Source organism: Somniosus microcephalus, chromosome 21 (assembly GCF_052327205.1).
Source record: "Somniosus microcephalus isolate GS21.2 chromosome 21, FLI_Smic_1.0, whole genome shotgun sequence".
In the NCBI taxonomy this organism is placed as follows: domain Eukaryota; kingdom Metazoa; phylum Chordata; class Chondrichthyes; order Squaliformes; family Somniosidae; genus Somniosus; species Somniosus microcephalus.
Genome location: NC_141007.1, coordinates 32,127,304 through 32,152,635, shown reverse-complemented (window position 1 = coordinate 32,152,635; position 25,332 = coordinate 32,127,304). Strand labels below are relative to the sequence as shown.

At 46.8% G+C, this 25,332-nt stretch overlaps 1 protein-coding gene across 1 annotated transcript in view; it reads right to left on the bottom strand.

The window, feature by feature from the left end:
• The window catches only part of LOC147102690 (dynein axonemal heavy chain 9-like), a 394,408-nt gene that overhangs the window by 112,577 nt on the left and 256,499 nt on the right, over positions 1-25,332 (bottom strand). The window contains exons 26-28 of the mRNA XM_085963406.1: positions 9,371-9,564; positions 6,612-6,760; positions 5,361-5,488 (exon numbers count right to left, since the gene is read on the bottom strand). Of these exons, the coding sequence (XP_085819532.1) occupies positions 5,361-5,488; positions 6,612-6,760; positions 9,371-9,564 (471 nt within the window). The remainder of the gene's footprint in view (positions 1-5,360; positions 5,489-6,611; positions 6,761-9,370; positions 9,565-25,332) is intronic.

The following is a 25,332-nucleotide window of genomic DNA, read 5'->3' as shown; positions in this document are numbered from 1 at the left end:
TTACTAAACCCCGAGTTACCCCATTCTTTCTCATAGTCAATGGATGACTGGTTCTGGGCCAATTTCATGGAACAATCTCCAAACTGCTTATCTATTCATAGAATGGTATTATTATTCTTTTTACAACCGTCGGATTCATTCTTTCTAGAAAAGGCACTTTACGGAATCAAATGGCTGGATGAGCAGAAAATCAAAGCACAAATTATAGAACATTTTCTAAACTGAGCACCCATTTTGTAGAATACTGGAAGTATAACAGCTAAGTGCAAACCAAAGGAAGCATCTATTACAGCTTCAAGCAGCAATTTAACAACATAATATCTCCCTTTGAAGAGAAACACCGAGCAAAAAAGCATTACCTCGGTGACCTTCACTGTCTTATAAAACAACAAACCATTACGACAGACAATTGTAATGAGAGTTGAAGAATGGTTGCAAACTCCCCATTTTACTAACACAAAATCATTTAAACAGAAGGGGCCTGGCAGTGTTGAATGAATTGATGAATTGTACTGATTCTGCTGGAAAATCTTGAGTAACATCTATCATCCAACTGGAAGCTTATTGTTGCTTAATTTATTATAGGAGCTGAAGCTAACGAAGCAACAATGTATGAAAGCTAAAGCCATTCATGGAATAAATTAAGTTGATCGTGAAATTATTGAAGTGACATTTCAGATAATGAATGCAAAATTGCTGCATTGCTGTGAAGACCCTCAGGTTTAGCCAATATGTCTACAATTTGTCACGTGGGCCTATTTCATTGTTAATATTTATAAAATGTCCATATTTGCTCTTTACAAACATATTACTAGGATGGCATTTGAAAATGGATTACATACAGTATGCTAGAAAACTATTCAAAAGAAATGCCATCTTTTGTTTCTTGAGACTGAATATTTAAGTTCTGATTTTCGGACTGTTAGTAAGAAACTTTAGAGTTTATGCAGCGTTAAGTATATTCAGTTATCATCCATTTGGGAGTGCTGCAAGTTCCACTGTGCAGCTATCACAGTAGAGTTCAAACATCCAATCATGAAACAGCTGGATTCATCATAATTAAGTACCTAAACCAAGTAGGAAATCAGAGAATTGACTCCTGTAAGACACCAGGTGAGAAATTCTGATGACTGCACAGTGTTCAGTGCCATTCACAACTCCTCAGAAAATGAAGCAGTCCATGCCCGCATGCAACAAGACCTAGACGACATTTAGGCTTGGGCTGATAAGTGCCAGGTAACATTCGTGCCACACAGGTGCCAGGCAATGACTATCTCTAACAAGCGAGAGTCTAACCACCGCCCCTTGACATTCAACGGCATTACCATCGCCGAATCCCCCACCATCAACATCCTGGGGGTCACCAATGACCAGAACCTTAACTGGACCAGCCATATAAATACTGTGGTTACAAGAGCAGTTCAGAGAAGGTTCACTTGGTTGATTCCGGAGATGAGGGGGTTGACTTATGAGGAAAGGTTGAGTAGGTTGGGCCTCTACTCATTGGAATTCAGAAGAATGAGAGGTGATCTTATCGAAACATATAAGATTGTGAGGGGGCTTGATCGGGTGGATGCAGGGAGGATGTTTCCACTGATGGGTGAGGCTAGAACAAGGGGGCATAATCTTAGAATAAGTGGCTGCCCTTTCAAAACTGAGATGAGGAGAAACTTCTTCACTCAGAGGGTAGTAAATCTATAGAATTTGCTACCTCAGAGAGCTGTGGAAGCTGCGACATTAAATAAATTTAAAACGGAGATAGGCAGTTTCCTAGCTGATAAGGGAATTATGGGTTACGGGGAGCGGGCAGGGAAGTGGACGTGAGTCTAGGTTCGGATCAGCCATGATCCTACTGAATGGCGGAGCAGGCCCAAGGGGCCGTATGGCCTACTCCTGCTCCTACTACTTATGTTCTTATGTTCAGAAGCTAGGTGTTCTGTGGCAAGTATCTCACCTCCTGACTCCCCAAAGCCTTTCCACCATCTATAAGGCACAAGTAAGGAGTGTGATGGAATACTCTCCATTTGCCTGGATGAGTGCAGCTCCAACAACACTCAAGAAGCTCGACGCCATCCAAGACAAAGCACCCCATCCACCACCTTAAACATTCACTCCCTCCACCACCGGCGTACCGTGGCTACAGTGTGTATCATCTACAAGATGCACTGCAGCAACTCGCCAAGGCTTCTTTGGCAGCACCTCCCAAACCCACGACCTCTTCCACCTAGGACAAGGGCAGCAGGCACCTGGGAACACCACCACCTACAAGTTCCCCTCCAAGTCACACACCATCCTGACTTAGAAGTATATTGCCGATCCTTCATCGTCGCTGGGTCAAAATCCTGGAACTCCCTACCTAACAGCACTGTGGGTGTACCTTCACCACACAGACTGCAGCGGTTCATGAAGGTGGCTCACCACCACCTTCAAGGGCAATTAGGGATGGGCAATAAATGCTGGCCTTGCCAGCGATGCCCACATCCCATAAATAATTTTTTTTTTTTTTTTTAAATTTCAGCAGCAGAGCTGAGCAAAAAATGTACAAGGGAGGCCCATTTCACTGATCAGCAGGGCAGCCTTAAAGAGAGTTTGCCACCAGGACAAGATCAGAAATAATGAGGACCAACGCCAATTCTGCCTTGGCCTCCATCACCTCACAAATAAAACCCACACAATAGGAGAGATGCCATGATGGTTCAAGACAACCTCAATGAAAAAGGGAGCCTCCAGAAATTCTGGCAATGGTTCAACTACTTGAAGAAAACCGATGAGAGGACTGCATTCAACTGCCAGGCAAAAAGAACAAGTAACAGCGATCCTGAGCAGTGAAGGAACGACCAGATGCAGAGAAAAGGGTGGGCCGACCGTGCAGCCAGGAATGTACGGAAGGCTGATCTGAACCAATGTTAGGACCTCTAAAGTGAGCCTAGTCGAGTTCATCCAGAACGGACAACAGATAGAAAGGACAACAGTGACAATGCTGACGTTAAGCATTATGTCATCTAGTACTTTAACGCTAATGTCATGAAGGTACGGTGCTGCATTATTAAACTGCACCCTTTCCCCCGCCCCCCCCCCACCCAGAGGTGAACTAGAAGCATCTGGAGTCTGACAACACACACAACTACATCACATCACAGTCAAGGAGAATTGGACCAGGCACTGTGCTTCAAATTCTTTTGCTGGCATGTGTGCGGAATGAAAAATTCAAGTAAAAAGGCCCACGTACGCAATTTGCTTTTGCTCATATCAAGAAATTACATTCCTGACCACGCATTTTATGTATTTTTCATTCATAGAATGGAACAAAAATGCAGCATTAACCACACATTTTCTGTATGGTCTTGTTGCATGTAACCCTGAACATGAATAATGGTTTGTTCATAGCCTTTATTGTAGTCTTTCAAAGCATGAAATATACTAAGTGTAAGACTTTAATTGCAATAAACCACAAAACAAATTAATCGCAACCTGGCCAACTTTACTGGACTACAAATTAACTCAGCTTACATTTTTTTTTTTTTTTTTTTATAAACGAATGTATTTAACTCTGGGGGGCTGCTTATTGAGTTTATCTGCACGTGGTGCAACTACAGACAGAGGTCTGAGCTGTAAGTCAGAGCACATGCAAAGAGCTTGGTGTTTGGTAGGATACCACATGTAAGAAATAGCTGTTAGATTCAAAGATGGGTTTTAATTCTTAGAACAGAGACTGACAACAGGCAAGCGGAAAAAGAGAGCATAAATGCCAGCAAGGTCGAAAAGCAAGCATCAAAAGACAAATAGAAGTGATAAGGGAATGGTAAAATGCAAGGAAACAGGGAGGAGGATAGCACCTGCTAGATAACAAGGAGCCACGAAGCCATAAAATGCCCTTGAAGAAACTTGACAAAACATTCCTCAGAAAGATAAGAGGGAGGCCTTGTCAGTCATGCAGAAAGGGACGGCGAGGGTTGCCTTCCCGCTTCACAATTGGACAATAGGATGTGGGATCAAATGATTGACACCAGGTGATTAACAGCCCACCGAAATAACTATAAATATAGACAACCGAGAGAGGAAATCAGGCAGTCAGGGCGAAGGCTTCCCCAAGGTGGCTACGGCCTAACACCTTGGTCAAGTTTAGCCTCTGAGGTGGCTGATGGCCTAGCACCTCCAGCAGCTTGAGAGATGACCCAACGGAAGTGACCACTGCAGCAGACTGCAGGAATCCACCCAATCCGAGACCACCCTACTGCCTCCCCGTCCGTCCGGTCATGTCATTCCGCTTCGGGGAGTCGTAGATCGCTTTCTACTGTCACGGGTTGTATGTCTATTATACTCAGCTTAAACCATATGTAATATCTGATTGTGTTTAAAACTGTAGCTCTTTAATAAAAGCCTTGCAACTTCTAAAACCCTGTTGGGTAATCTGTGTGAGCCTGTGGTCCTAAATCTTACACACATGCCGGGCCACCTGAGTGTGGATCTATTGTTTCGAATCACATGTTAAAATTCAGATTTTAACCTAACCCGTCCACTGGGAAACTGACATGATCAGGTGCAATGCTGGATTTACAACCCGCATGATATTGGGCGGGATGCAAAAGCAGCATTTCGCCCGATGCCGTGGGCTTCCTGCCCAGTGAAGTTAGGTTAAAATCACCCCCTATGTAATCTCTCAAAATTTCTATAGTACATATTTCAAGCTTTCCAAATCCCTATACCATGCTCACATAAAGCTGCACTTTCCTCAAACAAATTGCACAGATGCGTTTGTGTTAGCTCTGGAACAGGGTCCAATCCATCAATGTCATGAATTAGGCTGGGAACATTAGCAATAATGAAAGAGGAGGAGCGGGCTGGAGCTTTAGGTTTTGACATTAACCTGGATTCACAGGACATCAGTTCTGAGTAACACTCGCGACAGTTCAAATTAAATGGATGCTGTCCATTTTTAAATGCCACAGAGCATTTATCCCAACGTTGTATTCCCCTCCAAGTCACACACCATCCTGACTTAGAAGTATATTGCCGATCCTTCATCGTCGCTGGGTCAAAATCCTGGAACTCCCTCCCTAACAGCACTGTGGGAGTACCTTCACCACACGGACTGCAGCGGTTCAAGGCGGCGGCTCACCACCACCTTCTCGAGGGTAATTAGGGATGGGCAATAAATGCTAGTCTTGCCAGCAACACCCAGATCCCATAAGCGAATTTAAAAAAAATTGATGAGGAAGAAAAATCCAGAGGCTTGCACCCTCAATAATTTGCAAAGGTTGTTTTTTTCCCCATACCTCAGACCATAGGACCAAGCACAAGCCCAGAGGATTAGTCCTTCATGGTAATATATCCAAACAGCAGCATAATATGTCACATACCTGTAGAATAACCCAGTGGCCTTCTTTGGCTGCCAGGTCGAGAGCTTGTTCAGCTACCACCTCCTGGCCTTGTCCGAGTGAGACATTGTGGAAGTTTCCATTATCGAATGTGCACCCCAGCTTTTTACCTGTAGTTGAAGAACAACAGTGAGTACAGAGCACGCCATCCATTGCTGATGTGGTCGAATTCTCTTGTGCAAAAAATGAGGAGTCAGCATTTATGGCTAAAACAATATTAAATACACTATATTGGGCTCTGGTTACATTTTAACATGAAACCATATACAAAAAGTAAAGGCGCAATATATTTTATTAGATTTTGAGACATAATCAACTTCTATTTATTATTGGATACATAGCCTTGACAGGCAATTTAATCTTTAAACTGCCATTAGCCAAATCACATACAGTACTGCTAAACTCAGTTTTATAGAACTAAATTGACCTGTTAAATTCATTCCTTCCTCAGTTAAACCACAAGCACATCCAGAATTCAATGTTCATGGTACTTTCACCTAAAATATCACAACTCGTTAAGTGGAAATACTGGTCCATCTGCAGCTTTAGTGTTGGGTTCCGTACTTTAAGCATTGCCTCCATAAAAGGCACGAGAAAGACAAAGTACAGGACGGCAACTCTTCAATTAGAACAACTGCACAGCTGACGTCTGCCGCCAAAATAAATTATGGGCGACCCAAAAAGTTGTGTAAAAACTTGAAGTGGATTTAGAGCGCAGCACCCCTGATCAGTCCACCTTCAGCAACAGTTTACACATTCACTTGGTAAAGGCGGAGCATTGGGCTCCCAGACCCAGCCACTACTGCTGCAGACCTGCATGGGTTGTTTCGACAGCATACGACACAACATAAATGATGTTCTTTACCAAGGCCAAAGTAGAATTTATATCTGATGTGTGGATCGGTCCCATGTAAGTTATAACCAAAACATAAGCAGGGTGTGATTTGACAAAATACCTGACCCTCCTATACGCAACATAAAAGTGATAAAATACAGTTTGTAATATTTTCAGATGCTTCCAATTTGTCACTTACTGACTACAAGCTGGAAAAGTGGTGCTTCATCTTCAGTTTATACACATTTCCCCTTAATTTAGATGTTAAATTTCATTGTTAAATATTACTAATGCTGCCTCAAAGTTTTCTTTTGCTAATAATGAACATTTGCGTCAGTTTAGCTTTATCTGAAGTTTACCTCTTTAGGAATTGGCAATAAAAACATGTGAAATATTACCATGTCTTTCTACATCCTTGAGTGGATCGACCCCAGGAGAAAGGATAAAAAACATTGGGATGGCAGGCCCAGACTCTTCAAAGGATGTCGAAAAATCCAGTGACCGTCCCGCAACATACTTGCTGCCCAATTTTTCTTCAACAAAATCTCTGACAGAAGAAAGACAGGTTTTTATTGCCGCATCACACTGTGCACTGGTTGCATTATTTGCCAGCATTCAAATACAGATTAACATTTGGCAAACTTCCATCAATTAAAGCTATTGATCCATCAGTGTGAAGGAGAACTTTGTTGAAAGCACTTTTCAGGCGCCTGGATCAATCTGAGGATGTGCTGCAATACCGTCTGACTGGGGTCTCGAGGAGCGTGAGAGTGTGCTGTATGCTGCACAATTTTACCTTACAGTCTCTTGGAGGCCACCCCTCGTGGATAGCAAAGGGATCAGGAAGAGGAGCAATAACAGCTTGAAGAGGATGCACAAGGCAACCCATTGCTGGCTGACAGACAGCCACGATACAGCACGCCTTCTCTTCACTACCTCATCTGGCCTCTGCATTAACAGTCATGTGTACCTGAGATTTTCATGATAGAGTTTGCCAGCAGGTAATGAGGTACAATAGGACGAGAAGCAGAATGCCATCTCAAACCTGCGACGAGCACCTGCCCTCCTACTTCCCCATCTCAGGCACTCGCTAAGCTATTTGGAAAGCTTCCTCCTCACAGGTGAAGGTTTGGGATCCACCATCTGCCACTGTTCTCTCACTGGTTTGTGGAAAAAGCATGCAAAAAGTGACAATTATCTCTGGTTACCATGGCATGCAATAAATGTACCAGCCTTCGGCCCAGAAATAAGTGTGATGACCGATGCATGCACCAAGCAATTACATTCCACGTGAGTTTTTTAGTAGGGTGATTGCAGGCATTTTTACCTCTTTAGGAAGAGAGCAAACCAACACCTCCAGGTGAAAGCTGGGGTGTAATGAACACTACTCTGCAGCCTGGACATTGAAATAAGTAATTCAAACACTTTAACACAGAGTGAGGGAAGGTTACTCGAAGGAGCAGCCTTGGAAGGTGTGACCAGCTGTCCTGATCTTACCCAGCCCAATAAGGTTGTTAAACCTTTTCTGACACACAATTGCCATGCATGGGTTTTGGTATTGCCTTAGCCACCTCCTTCCACTGCCCTAGAGCAGCTCTCCTTGTGGAGGCAGGTGGGGGGGCCTGTGTTGCACTGTTCCAGAGAGGGCCTCCCTCCTCTGCCCGACTTCGTGAAGCAATACGTCCATACCTGCAGTGGTGAACCTGGGGACTCTCTGCCCTCCTGCAGATCTCAGAATCACCATTGTTGTCAAACCTTCTCCCAATCACCTTTTCTGGATGCACACCCCTTTAAGCTGCCACTAACCTTTAAACCCTGCAACAGCCCCTTACCCCTTCAAGAGAGCTCCCCATCGGTGACATTTCTGGTGCCTAGAGCTCATTCTTTAATATTTAATATTTAAATTAAGCTCCCCCAAAAATTACAGTGAAGTCAGTCCACAAATTGTGATGAATTGGTGGGTTTGGGGGGGGGGTTAAAAATGAAAAAAAAAGGGCAACCCAATCCCAACGTGCCCACTTCCGGTTTTAATGGAGGCGGGTCGGGGAGGGTGGTCGGTCATTAAAATATTTTAATGAAGCTATGTGCCAAAGATTTACTCTATGTTGCAGACTTTACGCTGGCTGACCGGGTTTCCCAGACCTCGGGAAACCCGGCAGCTGAAAGGAGGCGGGAGCGGCTAGATGGAACAGGTGAGTGAATTTCCAGCACTGCTTGTGGGCCAAGGGTGGCAGGAGTGCTTGCCCCCAGCCCACCAAGCATACCTGCTTCCATGCCCGCGATCGGACCTCCCATGATCGGACCCCCACCACGTGTCTGACTCTCCACGCTAACCCCCACCCCCCAATGTCCAACTCCCTCTCCCCAATGTCTGACTCTTTCCCCTGTCGCCCCCACCCAAAGTCTGACCCCCGGCTGTGGCCTGGTACCACAGGCCTAACCGCCCGGCAGTCAGCCTCTCAATCTGGCTGGATGTAGCTGGGAAATGGATTCAATAAATTTAAAAGGGTTCCTGCCATTAAATGCAGCAGGACATCCGGGAAACCTGTACTTCCGGGTATCCCAGCTGCTAAACCGCCCCGCCTCCCCATTATTATGGAGGCCATTGTCTCTTTCATGAAGATAAATATAGAATACTGTAGGAGTCTACGTACTCCTAGCAAAAAATACTGAACTCGGAGAGGTTCAACAGAAAAGGTTTAATTGTTGAGACTGCATGTTGAACACAAAAATGGCGTCAGAGACTACACCAAGTCCGACTGCCTTTCATCAGTCCACAGCTTCGACTGCTCCTCCCCCGCTCTGGGCTTAACTATGTTGCAGATCGAGTTTCTTAAAGGTGTGATCCTTCTTAAAGGCATGACGCCTGATTTATAGTCTACGGACCGAAAAGCGGATTGTGTCCTTTCTGTGATTGGTACGCCACAATACAACGTTAAATTTAATGTAGGACCAAACTGGATCAATTGCGTCGAAATGAACAGGAAAGTGTTTGCTATTTCAGAATTTTATAATAAGTAGCATAATAATAAGCTGGCACAACTGCACTGTCACCAGATGAAGAATGAATATTAGAGAGTTTCCAACACCATGAACCTTTGGCTAGTATTTAAAAAAATACCAACAATGAAAGGACCTTTTCCGCCCTTGTGCTTACCGTACTGCGTAGGTCATTCGGTCAGGGCGCAATGCCCTCATCATACACAGCTGCTGCAATGTGGTTTTGTTCTTCCATTCTTGTGGAAACTTCTCTTTCTCTGGGCATTCAGACTCCACAAACTTCTTCCAGCGTTTGGCAGAGCCTTCAATATCACGGTCAAGGTTTCGAAACTCCTCCATAGATGCCAGTGCCTAATATCAAGAGGGACAACAGATTTTGTTAAAGTTTCTCACAATCTTGTTCATCCCAAGCTCTGAATTTGCCATCCTACACACTATTCCATCTTGCTGCATCCTCACTGTGTTAAAATCAAAACTCACTGGTTATCCCCAGAACTGAGGAACTCCTCATTTCTCTCAGTCTTCCTCCTGCCTACAAAGTGTAAGCTTATTACTTAATTTCACGTTGACAAAATGATATCCAGCATCACTGTATTCAGTAATTATTTTAGCATTTCTGGCGAGATACCTGCATTATGCCTACCCATCAGTGAGGCGCTGCTTGGAACGAATCTCTGAACACTGGGAATAAGAAACTATTTACATGCCGATAAAGGAAGGAAGCTGAAAGCAATGTGTATAATGAATACTACCGTGTGCTAAACTTCTCAGTGTATGATAGGTGTTGAAAAGTCATTCAAGTGTTGTAGGATAATAAAAGGTCTATTTTATTGCTTTTTTTCCATCTGTTTTTCTGCCGGTGTTCTTTACTCCCCGCTTCACTTCTAAGAACATTGACTGTTTGTTGGGTACAGTTCCATGGGTGCTCCTTGTCCTCAGGTACCTTGACTAAAGTAGTCATTCTTCATGTTTGAACCTAAATACAGGAAACTCTCGTTTAAACGGCACCTAAATATCCGGAATTCTCTATTAACCGGCAAAATTCATACTCCAAAAACACCTCAATAACCGGAAATGTTGCCGAGTCCGAGTCTCCCGCGGTGGCCGAGTTAGTCAGTGGGGGTAGTTCTCCAAACTGCCACTACTCGGCTTCTTGGCGCTGTCAGAAGTCCGAACACCTCAATAACAGGAGTCTGACTCTTTGTTTGTTAAAAATAGCCTCGGTAGATAACTTTCTCCATCATCCGGAATTTTTAATCAACCAGCACCATCCCGGTCACGTCGGTGCCGGATACCAAAGAGTTTCCTGGTAGCAGTTTCCAGCAGTCCATCTGACCATGAGAGCATTCCTGTCCTCACTGGATGTCCACACACAAGCACCATCAACAGGGATCACTGCATGGCAATTAGGAGTAGCAACACTTTTGATTTGCTCTTCCCTAATTGGGCATTACTGAGGCCAACTAGAGCACTCTTTGTGCCACCCAGATCAACTAATGCAGAACATACCAGGGATCAAACCTGGGTCCCTTCTTGTTCTAGGGCTCAACTATTCACTGCCTTAACCAGCTGAGCTACTCGGGCAGAGCAGCTCTTTGCTTCATTTGATTTCATTATTTTGTTGGTTATCTATTCATCTCCACAGCTGGAAAACATCAACTCCTCAGCATGGAAGGAAGCTCGCTGTCCATGGAATGCCACAGATGGACTACAGATCGTTGAATAAGGTGGGAAGCCACAACAAATGTTTCATTTGACTTCTGCTGAAACATGTCACATGTATGTTGGTTTACGTGTTTTAATTGTCAGCTATTGTTATCCTACCTGCATATCTGTGTAGCGAATATATATATTTTTAATGGTTATGAGAAAAGGTAAGCTCACCATTCAGTGAACTAGCGCCAGAAAATCTTATGGGACATTTTGATTGTGTATCTGTTTAAAAGCACACGTGGTCTCCCCTTCCTACACAATATACAGAATCTTCACCTCATAGTGATTTGATGTGGATTTTCCTGAACTTTGTCCCCCAAGAAATGCCTATTTCCCGGGTACAAAGGTCAGGAAAAATGGAGCAGAGCCCATGTCTCCATCCCCTTTGCATTGCTGAGGGATATCCAGGGCTTCCTCTGGAGAAGGCCTTGCACCTGCAATCGACACAACCCCCACAAGGCAATGCTAATAACGTGGGAAGGGGATGTTGCCAGATTCCCACCTCAAATTCCTGTCATTGGAGTCCATGGGTGTGCAAGCGCAGGGGTACCCCAAGAAACCGGCTGTGAGCCTTACACCCTCACATTGGGTGGTCTGAGGTGGCCTGGCGGAAGGCTCCAAAGTGATGGGCTTTCAGCTCTGTTCCTAGCCAATCAGGCCTGCAGCTGCACACCCCTTTCCATCCCTGTTTTCCAGCACATGACCCTACCAGAAGGTGGGCCTGCACCAAAGGTACAACCAGGCCATGTTAATAGAGGGGTCCACCAAATTTAGACTCAGCTTAGCTTACACAGGTGCAGTGAACTTTGTGTGCCAGCGCGAAGTGACACCAGGAAAATCAGCCCACTGTCTTTCTGCGCCCTTCCTTGGAAATGCTATAAAAATGGCAATTTTAGTTGGACATAATAAACAGCTGGCAAAGGTGAAGAAATGAAAGAGCTGCGAATTTTGCACATTAACCAACTCAGGGAGTTTATACTGGGTATGAATGCAAATTGGTTAAAAAAACATTGCTGGTTTTGGATGATTTGTAGAGTAATGGATTTATTCCCGTCATATAAAAGAAAAACTGAAATCTAAAATTAGCAATAAATGAAACCGTTTACATACTTTGAAAGAGAAAAAGAAAGACATTGCATTTCTATAGCGCCTTTCATGACCTCAGGACGTTCCAAAGCGCTTCACAGCCATTGAAGCACTTTTTTGAAGCGTAGTCACTGTTGTAACATGGGAAACGCGGAAGCCAATTTGTGCACAGCAAGCTCCCACAAACAGCAATGTGATAATGACCAGAAAAGCTATTTTAGTGATGTTTGCTGCTCAATTGGTCCCCTGCACAACTGGAAAGACACACATCTGTCCTGTCCAACAACCACAAAGTCCACCAAGCCTTTCTGCCCAAGGATTATCTAGATTATCAAGTTGGAACTAACAGATTAAGACGAGTAAGAAGCAATCTAACTTTGAAGAAATCGAAGATTCTAGATCCGCTACAAATGGAAAAGCTTTATTATTTGGTGTATATCACTATTTACATGTTAAAGATGGACAAAAATAACACTGTTGTACTTCACAAGGGCGTCCAATGCCACTGGAAAGGATTGCATGGCTCGACGGGGAAATCAAGTATATTGAGAAAGGCACAATTGGATGAGGGAGAAGCAAATGAAAGTGCTGCTTCTATTTATGTGGTTGAAATGGAAAATGGAGTTTTGAATTAAGTGTTTCAAAGCCAATTCATTAAATCAGCAGTGTTTGTAATATTGACTATGGCTGATATATTCCTTTTTGTTACTGTGCGTTCCTATGTTGATTTACCTTGGCATGGCAGGAATGTGGTTCCCATTAGTTCTAATCCTCAGGGAAATTTGGCAAAATCAATGTACATTAACATCTAGAAGAATGACTACCTTGCACTTAACTGTAAAATAAAGACTGGTCATCAACTAAAATTTTAAACACTGAAATGTAATCAGTGCAATGCAGTCCAAACATTTCAACTTTACTCATTATAAATGGATATTCAGAAAACATGAATGAAAATATTTACCAGAGTCCCACTTTGCTCAGTAAGAATGTTACTTTCATTTTTAAAGGACTTTTGAATCTCCCAATGCAGTAATCGGGCTGGGTTGGCTATAGATCAATATCAGATGCACTGCTCTTCTGCAGTGGTACCATAATAATGAAAGGGACATCTGCTTCCTCTGTGCCCCTTGGCACACTTGTTTCTGGTCAGCCATTCATGACCTGCCTAGCAATAAGATACTGACTAAGCTGGGATTCAGTGCTGTCGCTACTGCTTTTCTTGCTCTCCATCAACAGAAGATCTATGAAAAAGTATACACCACTTGTAGATTTGTAGATTCAAGTCTTATGCTGCTGATTTCTTTTCTCAAATTGGTTTCCGATCTCTGGGCTTCTCTGGACATCTAGACTACGTTTCTGCTTTGAACTACACTGGATTACACCACTGATGTGCCTCAATAATCCCGAGACTCGATGTTAGCGAAACAAAACAAGGCTTTTATTAACTTAGAAGATAACACGCAGTGGAGAGAGGTATCTTCCATCTGGAGCTCTGCAGTGCTGGATATGAGGCCAGACTGAGCTGGCTTACATAGAGGCCAGGTATGGGTGGAGCCCTACACACAACACATTTCATACATTCCAATATACAATACAATGGCGAGGAGAAACCTGAAACCAACCACAGTCACAGGCAATACAATGGTGAGGGGAAAGCTGAAACCAACCACAGTCACAGGCAGTGATGAATGGAATATTTCATCACATTCACCCCTTCTATAGATTTAGTCTGTTCGGGGGTTTGGTAGTCCTCTGCGACCAACGTGGCTGTTGTGGTGTCGCGGGTGTCGGCTGGGTGTCCCCGGTGGCCTCCTGGGTCTCTGCCGGGGGTTGTTGAAGGGGTAGTTGGTGGGGGTGCCGTTGGTCGATGTTCTTCCGGGGGTGATGAAAGAGTAGTGGGTGGGTAAGAGTTGCTGTGGTCGTTGTTGCTGCTATTGCCGTGGTTGTTGTCATTACCGGCTGGGGCGACGTCTTTTATTGACACGGTGTCCTCCCTTCCGTCGGCGTGCCGGACATACGCGTATTGGGGGTTGGCGTGGAGTAGGTGCACTGGCTCCACGAGAGGGTCCGTCTTATGGCCCCTCACATGCCTTCGCACGAATACCGGACCTGGGGTGGAGAGCCATGACGGCATGGATACGCCTGAGGTGGATTTCCGGGGAAAGCTAAACATTCGTTCATGAGGCGTGGCATTAGTGGCAGTACACAATAGCGACCGTATCGAATGGAGCACATCTGAGAGGACTTCCTGCCAGCGGGAGATAGGGAGGCCCTTGGTCCTTAGAGCTAGAGTGACTGCTTTCCATACTGTCCCGTTCTCTCGCTCCACTTGACCGTTACCCCGGGGGTTGTAGCTGGTGGTACGGCTCGTGGCGATACCCCTGGACAGCATGTACTGGCGTAGCTCTTCACTCATGAAGGACGCCCCCCTATCCGTGTGGATGTAGCTCGGCATACCGAACAGGCAGAACAGGCTGTTGAGGCATTTAATGACCGTGGCGCTGGTCATGTCTGGGCAGGGGAAGGCGAATGGGAACCGGGAGTATTTGTCCACAATGTTCAGGAAGTAAACATTGCGGTCGACGGACGGGAGGGGGCCCTTGAAATCTAAGCTGAGCCGCTCAAAGGGCCGTGTAGCTTTGATTAAGTGGGCTCTATCAGGGTGGTAGAACCGAGGCTTGCACTCAGCGCAAGTGCGGCAGTTCCTGGTCAGAGACCGAACTTCCTCAATCGAGTAGGGTAAGTTGCGGGACTTTATGAAGTGGAACAGCCGCGTGACCCCTGGGTGGCAGAGGTCGTTGTGGAGGGTCTGTAGCCGATCCCCGGTGGCGCTGGCACACATCCCTCGTGAGAGGGCATCTGGGGATTCGTTAAGGGCCCCTGGCCAGTAAATGATGTCATACTCGAAGGTGGAGAGCTCGATCCGCCACCTAAGAATCTTATCATTTTTGATCTTCCCCCTCTGTTTATTATTGAACATAAACGCTACCGACCGCTGGTCGGTAAGTAGGGTGAAGCGTTTGCCGGCTAGGTAGTGGCGCCAGTGGCGCACTGCCTCCACGATGGCTTGGGCCTCCTTTTCCACGGAGGAGTGTCTGATCTCGGCCCCTTGGAGGGTCCTCGAGAAGAAAGCTACGGGCCGCCCCGCCTGGTTGAGGGTGGCCGCCAAGGCAAAGTCAGACGCATCACTTTCCACTTGAAATGGAGTGTTCTCGTCCACTGCCTGTAGCGTGGCCCGCTCAATATCCTGCTTAATGCTTTTGAAGGCGGCGTGGGCCTCAGCAGAGAGCGGAAAAGAGGATGCTTTCAAGAGGGGGCGGGCTTTGTCGGAGTAGTTGGGGACCCATTGGGAATAATAAGAAAATAACCCCAGGCACCTTTTCAGGGCTTTGGGAGTGTTGGGCAGGGGCAGCTCCCATAGGGGGCGCAATCGGTCGGGGTCTGGTCCGATTTCCCCATTCTCCACCACACTGCCTAGTATGCAGAGGCGCGTGGTGTTGAAAACGCACTTGTCCTCGTTGTAGGTGAGGTTGAGCTTTTGTGCGGTTTTCAGGAACCTCTCGAGGTTCGAGTCGTGATCCTGCTGGTTGTGACCGCAGATGGTGACGTTGTCGAGGTAGGGGAAGGTTGCCTGCAAGTGGTGGCCATCGACCATGCGATCCATCTCCCTCTGGAAGACCGAGACCCCATTCGTCACCCCAAAGGGGACTCTGAGGAATTGGTAGAGGCGTCCGTTCGCCTCGAAGGCGGTGTACGGGCGGTCCTCTGGTCTGATAGGGAGCTGGTGGTACACTGACTTGAGGTCGATGGTGGAGAACACCCGGTATTGGGCGATTTGGTTCACCATTTCTGATATGCGGGGTAGCGGGTAGGCGTCTAGTTGGGTGTACCTGTTGATCGTTTGGCTATAGTCGATCACCATCCGTTTCTTCTCGCTACCCCTTACCACCACCACTTGGGAGCGCCACGGGCTATTGCTGCATTCAATAATGCGCTCTTTCAGGAGCCTGTCTACCTCGGTCGCGATAAACCGCCTGTCCTCCCAGCTGTACCTCCTGCTTTTGGTCGCTATTGGCCGGCAGTTAGGGGTAAGGTTCGCGAATAGCGAAGGCGGCTTTACCTTCAGGTTAGCCAGGCCGCACACTGTGAGGGGCGGCTGGGACCCACCGTACTTGAGCGTGATGCTTTGGTGGTTGCACTGGAAATCCAGGCCCAAGATCACGCTCGCGCATAGATTCTTCATGATTAATACTTTAAAATTATCGTATACAGTCCCGTTAACGGACAATTGTACCGTGCAGTAACCCAGAATGGTCGATGTCTGGGTTTTATCAGCCATAGAGATGGTACCCCGAGTAGGGACCACCTTTAGGGAGAGTTGTTGTGCCAGTTCAGGGTGGATAAAACTCTCCGTGCTTCCACTGTCAATTAAACATTTAACCCCGCACCCGTTTACCTCGATGTCCACCATTGATTTGGATAGCGGGTGGGGCCTGGTCTGGTCCACTGTGACCGATGCCACTGTAGGGCCCTGATCGAGACAAAATGGCGTCCACGCTGTCTGCTCACAAGGTGGCGGACCCCACGAGGTCGGGCAAGATGGCGTCCAAGATGGCTGCTCCCACGGCGCACACGCGGCGGTGGCGGGTTTTGGTTTTCCGGCGGGGTTCCCTCTGCACACCTTCCCGAAGTGCCCCTTCTTACCGCACTTAAAGCAGGTGGTGCCTTTTGCCGGGCACAGGTTTCTGGTGTGCTTTGCCTGCCCGCAGAAGTAGCAGTTGGGTCCCCGACGCGTCGCGGCTGTCGTAGGGCTTCTGGGGGGAGAGCGGGGTCCCGACGGTGTCGGGCTGCCGGGCGGGGAAGATGCCTTCCAAGATGGCGGCGCCCTTGGTACACACATGGCGGCGTGGATGGCGCGGGCTGAAGAGTAGGCGTCCGAGTTTCTCTGGGCCACAGCCAGGGATCGCGCGGTGTCCGCAGCCTGTTTCAGGTCCAATCCCGTTTTTTCCAGCAGTCTTTGCCGGATGTAAGTGGAGCTGAGGCCTGTGATAAAGGCATCGCGAACAAGCTCGTCGGTGTACACTGCGGCTTTTACATCTCGGCACTTGCAGTCTTTGCCAAGCATTTTCAGGGTGCCTAGGAACTCCTCCACCGATTCCCCAGGTCGCTGTGCGCGAGTGGCGAGCAGATGCCTAGCATACACCTCATTCGTAGGCTGCTGGTAATGCGCCTTTAAGATGTTGCAGGCGGCCAGGTACGTGTCGGCGTCTTGGATGAGGGGGTAAACCCGGTGGCTTACCCAATTCCGCAGAATTCCGAGTTTCATGCTCGCAGCGTCTGTAGCGTCTTTGACGGCTGCGGAATTGTCCAGGAAGAATTCCATACACATAAACCAGTGTCCGAAGCGTGCTGATGCGCCCGGAGCATGCTGATCCAAATCCAAACGTTCGGGTTCCAGGAGTTGATCCATTGTGTTGAAAAATAAGTTAATAAAATTGATGTGCCTCAATAATCCCGAGACTCGATGTTAGTGAAACAAAACAAGGCTTTTATTAACTTAGAAGATAACACGCAGTGGAGAGAGGTATCTTCCATCTGGAGCTCTGCAGTACTGGATATGAGGCCAGACTGAGCTGGCTTACATAGAGGCCAGGTATGGGCGGAGCCCTACACACAACACATTCCATACATTCCAATATACAATACAATGGTGAGGAGAAACCTGAAACCAACCACAGTCACAGGCAATACAATGGTGAGGGGAAACCTGAAACCAACCACAGTCACAGGCAGTGATGAATGGAATATTTCATCACAACCACTACGTTTCTGCACTGGACTGTAAGTTGCTGTGTCTGTCTACCTCTGCCGCTAAAAGATTTTTTAACTTTTAAACTGCGGCTGTGTCTCTGCTGAACTAGTTCTACTGGTTTTTCAGCTCTGCTGCTCCACTTGCTGTCCGGTGACTCGTTCTACCCGTTTTCAGCTTTGCTAGTCGCTGGCTTCAGGTTTTACTTTTTCTCTGCCATTTTGATCTATGGTGACCTCCAACTTGCGTCAATTTAGCCATCATCTCTCTGCACTGCTACCGACTCTCATTCCTACAGCAACAACCTCCATCCTACAAACTCTTTCCCCTTCAAATAGCTTCTGGACTTCACTCACCTGCTTTGGACAGCGGTTCGTCGATGCTCCATACCGGCTCCATCCTGCTTATGTTGGCTTTGCCCTTCCATGGGACCTCTGACTTTGACCCTGGTCTCCCTACTATTGTCTCCAACCTATTCCCTGCTACCAGGAAATATGTATTCCATTAATTACACAAGACCTCTGTAACCGGAGCTTTCCCCGTGTGCATTCGCATGCACACTTTGGCTGCTGCTCCGGACCCAAGCCATTCAATACTTTTCCACTTTTTCTCCCCCTTTTCATTTTCTCTCTATCCCTCCCTGACCACTCTCTCATGTCATCATGCCTCCTTTCATCTCTCCTCTCTCGGATACACTGCCCTCCCAAATCCCTACCCCAATCTTTCATTACTCTTAAACCTTCTTACTCTCCTGCCGCCATCCCAGGCTTGACTCCCTCTTAGATAAGTCCACGGCTTCCCTCTGTACTGCACCTTGGCATCCTATGAATCATAGAATCATAGAAAGTTACAGCACAGAAGGAGTCCATTTCGGCCCATCGTGTCCGCGTCGGCCAACAAGGAGCTATCCAGCCTAATCCCACTTCCCAGCTCTTGGTCCGTAGCCCTGCAGGTTAGAGCATCCCAAGTGCACATCCAAGTACTTTTTAAATGTGGTTAGGGTTCCTGCCTCTACCACCCTTTCAGGCAGTGAGTTCCAGACTCCCACAACCCTCTGGGTGAAGAAATTTCCCCTCAAATCCCCTCTAAACCTTCCCCCAATTACTTTAAATCTGTGCCCCCTGGTTTTTGACCCCTCTGCTGAGGGAAATAGGTCCTTTCTATCCACTTTATCTATGCCCCTCATAATTTTATACACCTCAGTAAGGTCTCCCCTCAGCCTCCTCTGTTCCAAGGAAAACAGACCCAGCCTATCCAGTCTTTTCTCATAGCTAAGATTCTCTACTCCCGGCAACATCCTTGTAAATCTCCTCTGTACCCTCTCTAGTGCAATCACATCTTTCCTGTAATGTGGTGACCAGAACTGCATGCAGTACTCTAGCTGAGGCCTAACTAATGTTTTATACAGTTGAAGCATAACCCCCCTGCTCTTGTATTCTATGCCATGGCTAATAAAGGCAAGCATTCCATATGCCTTATTAACCACCTTATCTAACTGGCCTGCTACCTTCAGGGATCTGTGGACATGCACTCCAAGGTCCCTTTGTTCCTCTACACTATTCAGTGTCCTACCATTTAATGTGTATTCCCTTTCCTTGTTAGCCCTCTGTAGGATTTCGCAATAACTTTGAAATTTTCTACAGTTCCAAAGATTGATTTTTGATTAAAGAATACCTGGGTAGAATATACCTTTAAAAATCCAGGGATCAAAATGGCCGTCAGACCTCGTGGCAGAAGACAAAAGGACAGTCTCTCTTCAAAGCACGGGCTGACAAAGAGGACTGAAAGGCAGCCTGTGTGTGTCTGTGAAAAAGGATAATCAAAGATGTCTGTCCGACCTCGTGGCAAAAGTGCATATGAAAAGGGAAAATCAAAGATGGCTGACAAAGGATTCAGAAAAAACCCCAGCCCTGAAGCAATGGAGTAGTTAAACTGTCAAAGGCAGTTCAGGGAGTTTCCCTCCCTGCAGGACAATCGATGTATTTTTACACTAAACTGCTACAATGTTGACACGAAGGATTAACCACTTGAGACTGCCAATCAATTGCAGTTGGGCGTGACCACAGGACAATCAGTTTGTTTACACTAACATTAAAAGGGCTGTTTGTCAGCAATTAAGGAAATAGACATGTTTTCTTTCAAACCAAAACAGCTCTATTCAAAACCATCACGATGAATGGGAATACATTCAAAAACCCATCACAATGAATAATAATAATAATAATAATAATGGGAATACATTCAAAAACCCATCACCAGGAAATGGGTAATTCATCCAAAACCCATCACCGTTAATGGGGACATCAGATCCCTTTTGTTTAGCCCAGATGCATCCGGATTTGGGCGGGAAGATTTCGGCCCCAAATGGGGTATAAGATAGCTTCTCAAGAAGCCATCTCTCTCTCTCTCTCTCTCTGCAGCCTCGCCTCCGTGCCCTCTACAACTTGGGAGCCCGCCCAAGGGAGTGGAATACCAGCAGTTACTTTTAAACACTGGGGTATCTCTATCTTCAGGGTGGTGAAGAATCTAAGACCACAAGGGCACGGGGCAGGCGTTCATTGGTGAGCATACATTTTCTGGCCCATTACAAGGCAACTTAGAATAAGTATAAGGGTGGGAATTAAGGGGAATCTTGTTAAACTGTAATTTTAATCAATTTTCCCTCGTTGTGTCAGTTTTCTCCTCCCCTATTTAAGTAACTGTTGCACTAAGCAGAAAGGTACTGTAGTGAACACTAAGTAGCTGTATTAAAAGTGTTGTATCTAAGTAACAGTGTTGTACTAAGAAGTAAAGTGCTGCATTTAAGTAGCAGTGTTCTATTAAGCAAACGAGTGCTGTAGTAGACACTAAAGTGTACTGTGAGAAGTAAAGTGCTGTATTTCAGCATAGGTGTGCTGTATTGTTTATTTTCAACTTGTTTCTTTTTGTTTCAATAAATACTGGTCTGTTTTGCTCCCAACCACGAGTCACGTTTTTCTGTCTACATCGCTACCGAATAAGTCCGGCGGTCAGAACCAGGAATAGGGGAGCACTTCGAAACCGCACGGGGGTCCCTGGAGCAGCTCAGAGGCTTCTGACTGGCCAGAGACAATAACCCCAACCCCGTTATTAATTCCTACACCTCCCCAAACTTCTCCTCACACTTCTCCAGATTGAATTCCATTTGCCACTGTTCTGCCCACCTGACCAATTTATTGATATCTTCCTGCAGTCTACAGCTTCCACCTTCAGTATCAACCACACAGCTGACTTTAGTATCATCTGCAAACTTCTTAATCATACCCCCTATATTCAAGTCTAGATCATTGATATATACCACAAAAAGCAAGGGACCTAGTACCGAGCCCTGCAGAACCCCACTGGAAACAGCCTTCCAGTCACAAAAACACCCATCAACCATTACCCTCTGCTGCCTGTCTCCGAGCCAGTTTTGAATCCAACTTGACGCTTTGCCCTGGATCCCATGGGCTTTTAACTTCATGACCAGTCTGCCATGTGGAACCTTATCAAAAGCCTTGCTAATGTCCATATACACTACATCAAATGCACTACCCTCATCTACCCTCCTTGTTACCTCCTCAAAAAATTCAATCAAGTTTCTCAGACATGACCTTCCCTTATCAAATCCATGCTGACTATCCTTGGTTAATCCGTGTCTTTCTAAATGAAGATTTATCCTGTCCTTCAGAATTCTTTCCAATAATTTTCCCACCACCGAGGTTAGGCTGACTGGCCTGTAATTACTTGGTCTATCCATTTCTCCCTTTTTAAACAAGGGTACCACATTAGCAGTCCTCCGGTACCACACCTGAAGCCAGAGAGGATTGAAAAATTATGTCAGGGCCTCTGCTATTTCCTCCTATTGAGGCACTTGTTGCTGCCTCCTTACAAGCAGCAACCCCAACTGTCCCATCCTACTCTCTCGCCGACCTTCCCGCCCAGTGCACCCACTGTGGGCTAATCTTGCCAATCTCCTTCCCGTCCAACTCACCCCCCCCCCCCCCCGCCAAGAGCGCTGACCCTGTGGATGTTGGCAGCCATCACTGACCCTCTCTGCATCTCCCTCCAGAATGTCCATTCACTTGCGAACAAGGCCCTTGCCACCCATGAGCTTATCGTGGATGATTGCATCGACATTGTGGCGCTGACGGAAACCTGGTTGCGGGTTGATGACACCTTTCCATTAAATGGAGCTTCCCCGCCTGGCTATACTTCACACCACTTGCCCTGCTCATTCCGCCTTGGTGGCGGTGTGACTCCAATCACACCTTGATTTGTCCCCCTAATCCTACGGCACTTTCTCCTCCTTTGAGCATCTCACCTTATTCCAACCCCTCACCTCTCTTTTAAAATTCACGTTCTCTACCGCCCACCCAAGTACCATAAAAATGTTATTACCGAGTTAGCTTCTGCTTTCCTTCCTCAGCCTCTGTACCAAATGACTTCTCATCCTCGGTGATTTCAACCACCATCTCAACTCATTATGCTCTCTCTCCTCTGAGTTCACTAGCCTCCTATCCTCCCTTAATCTCTCCCTCCATGTAAACTCCCCAATCCATATTCACGGCCACCCCCTTGACCTTGCCATCTCTCGTGGCCTCGCTACTTCAATCGTGTCAATCGCAGATAAAGCCATCTCTGACCATTTCCTCGTATCGCTCTCCACCCACATCCCCCTTCTACCACCGCCTCCCCCCCCCGCCCCCCCGCCCCCACCGCCCCCACCGCCTCCCCCCCCGCCCCCACCGCCCCGCAACCCTACTTTTTTCTGTGTCCGCCGCTGGAAAAAAACTCTCTCCCATCTCTCTTACAACTGCACTTACGAAATCCCAACTGTCCAGCCTTTGGCCCTCCATTCACCATGACATTTCGGCAGCTACCAATCTGCTCAACCATACCCTCACCACCACCTTTGCTGCCCTAGTTCCTATTAAAACAATTGCCCTCTCTCACCTTGGCCATTCCCCCTGGTACAGCCCTCACCTTCGCTCCCTTAAGTCCAAGGGACGCAGACTTGAACGGATATGGCGGACAACTGCTTTAGTCATTCACCGTCAGATCTAGATCGAACGTATTATTGGGTCCTGTTCTCATCTGCCAAGATTGCTTACTATTACAGAATCATTCTGGAATGCAAAGATAAATGCTGGCTTCTATTCTCCGCTGCTAACCATCTTCTTAAACCCCTCTCCCCTGTCTCCTCCACCCTCACCTCAGACAAGAAGTACGAAGAGCTCATGGGCTTCTTTGCCTCTAAGATTGAGACCACCCATTCACCTGCCTCTGCCACTTTCCTTCCTTCCCCTAGCCCACTGGGCCAAACATCCCCTCAGGTTCCCCCCTGCCCTAGCCCTGAACTCACATCTTTCTCCAGTTTCTCTCCAATTTCCCCTCAAGACCTCTCCATGCTCATCCTGTCCATGAGACCCACTTCCTGCTCCCTCGACCCTATTCCCACCAAACTGCTGACCACCCAACTTCCTTTTCTGGCTCCCATGTTAGCTGGCATTGTTAATGGTTCTCACTTCTCAGGTACGGTCCCCTCTCCCTCAAATCTGCCATCAACACCCCTCTCCTCAAAAAAACAACCCTTGACCCCACCGTCCTTGCAAACTACCACCCCATCTCCAACCCCCCTTTCTTCTCCAAAGTGCTTGAACGTGCTATCGCCTCCCAAATCCATGCCCATCTTTCCAACAGCTCCATGTTTGAATCCCTCCAATCAGGTTTCCACCACTTCCACAGTACCGAAACAGCTCTCATCAAAGTCACAAATTACATCCTTTGTGACTGTGACAAAGGTAAACTATCCCTCCTCATCCTTCTTGACTTGTCTGCAGCCTTTGACACGGTTGACCACTCCAGCCTTCTCCAACGCCACTCCACCGTCGTCCAGCTGGGTGGGACTGCACTCACCTGGCTCCATTCTTATCTATCTAATCATAGCCAGACAATCACCTGCAATGGCTTCTATCCATGGCCCCCCCGCTACATGCCGCCCCTTGGTGACATAATCCGAAAACACAGTGTCAGTTTCCACATGTACGGTGATGACACCCAACTCTACCTCACTACCTCTTCTCTCGACCCCTCCACGGTCTCTAAATTGTCAGGCTGCTTGTTCTGGATGAGTAGAAATTTTCTCCAATATTGGGAAGACCGAAGCCATTATTTTTGGTCCCCGCCACAAACTCCGTTCCCTAGCCACTGACTCCATTCCTCTCCTTAACATCTGTCTGAGGCTGAACCACACTGTTCACAACCTTGGTGTCATATTTGACCCTGAAATGAGCTTCCGACCACATATCCGTGGCATAACTAAGACCGCTTATTTCCACCTCCGTAACATCGCCCGTCTCCGCTGTTGCCTCAGCTCATTCACTGCTGAAACTCTCATCAATGCCTTTGTTACCTCTAGACTTGACTATTCCAACACACTCCGGGCTGGTCTCCCACATTCTACACTACGTAAACTGGAGGTCATCCAAAACTCGGCTGCCAGTGTCCTAACTCGCACCAAGTCCCATTCACCCATCACCCCTGTGCTCACTGACAGACATTGGCTCCCGGTTAAGCAATGCCTCGATTTCAAAATTCTCATCCTTGTTTTCAAACCCCTCCATGACCTCGCCCTTCCCTATCTCTGTAATCTCCTCCAGCCCCACAAGCCCCCAGGAGATATTCCCTGCCTAAACCTCTCTGCCTCTCTACCTCTCTTTCCTCCTTTAAGACGCTCCTTAAAACCTACCTCTTTGACCAAGCTTTTGGTCACCTGCCCTAATTTCTCCTTATGTGGCTCAGTGTCAAATTTGTTCATCTTATAATACTACTGTGAAGCACCTTGGGACGTTTTACTACATTACAGGTGCTATATAAATACAATGTTGTTGTTATTTTGGAATCCAGAAGTAACTACAGGAAACTTTGTTATATCCGGCACCGACGGGACCGAGCTGTTGCCGATCTATCAAAACTGCCGGACATACCAGCATTAATGTTGAAGCATACGGAGGTTTTCATCTCCATATCTGACAACAAACACTGTTGCTTAGCAACAGCGTCTAAACAGTTGGCCCGTACCTTGGAAGTGTCTCTGTAGCTTAGCAACAGCTTCAGAGAGACTTTCCAGAGCCTGACTGTTGAAAAAAAAGCCACGAGAAGAAAAAATACCTAACAAAACGGCTCCTGATTTCTGCCGGTAGATCGAGGTTTCCGGACATTCAACCTCCGGATAAACCAAAGTTTCCTGTAAAAGGAACCATTGAATGGAATCAAAAGTCTTCCAGGCCTGTAACTGCTCAACTACTTGTAATGGTATTTCTGCTTCCAAGTCATCAGCCGATCAACAGGTTCAAAGCCTTATTACACAGAAAGAATAATCTGTGCTTCTCATGGGCCTTTGTACTGGGTGGTACAATAAGTTGAATATACAAATTTACCATCAGCACGAATCAGGTCTGCAATTGTGGCTCATATCATCAATGAGGCAGAGATCCTTCCCAGCAAAA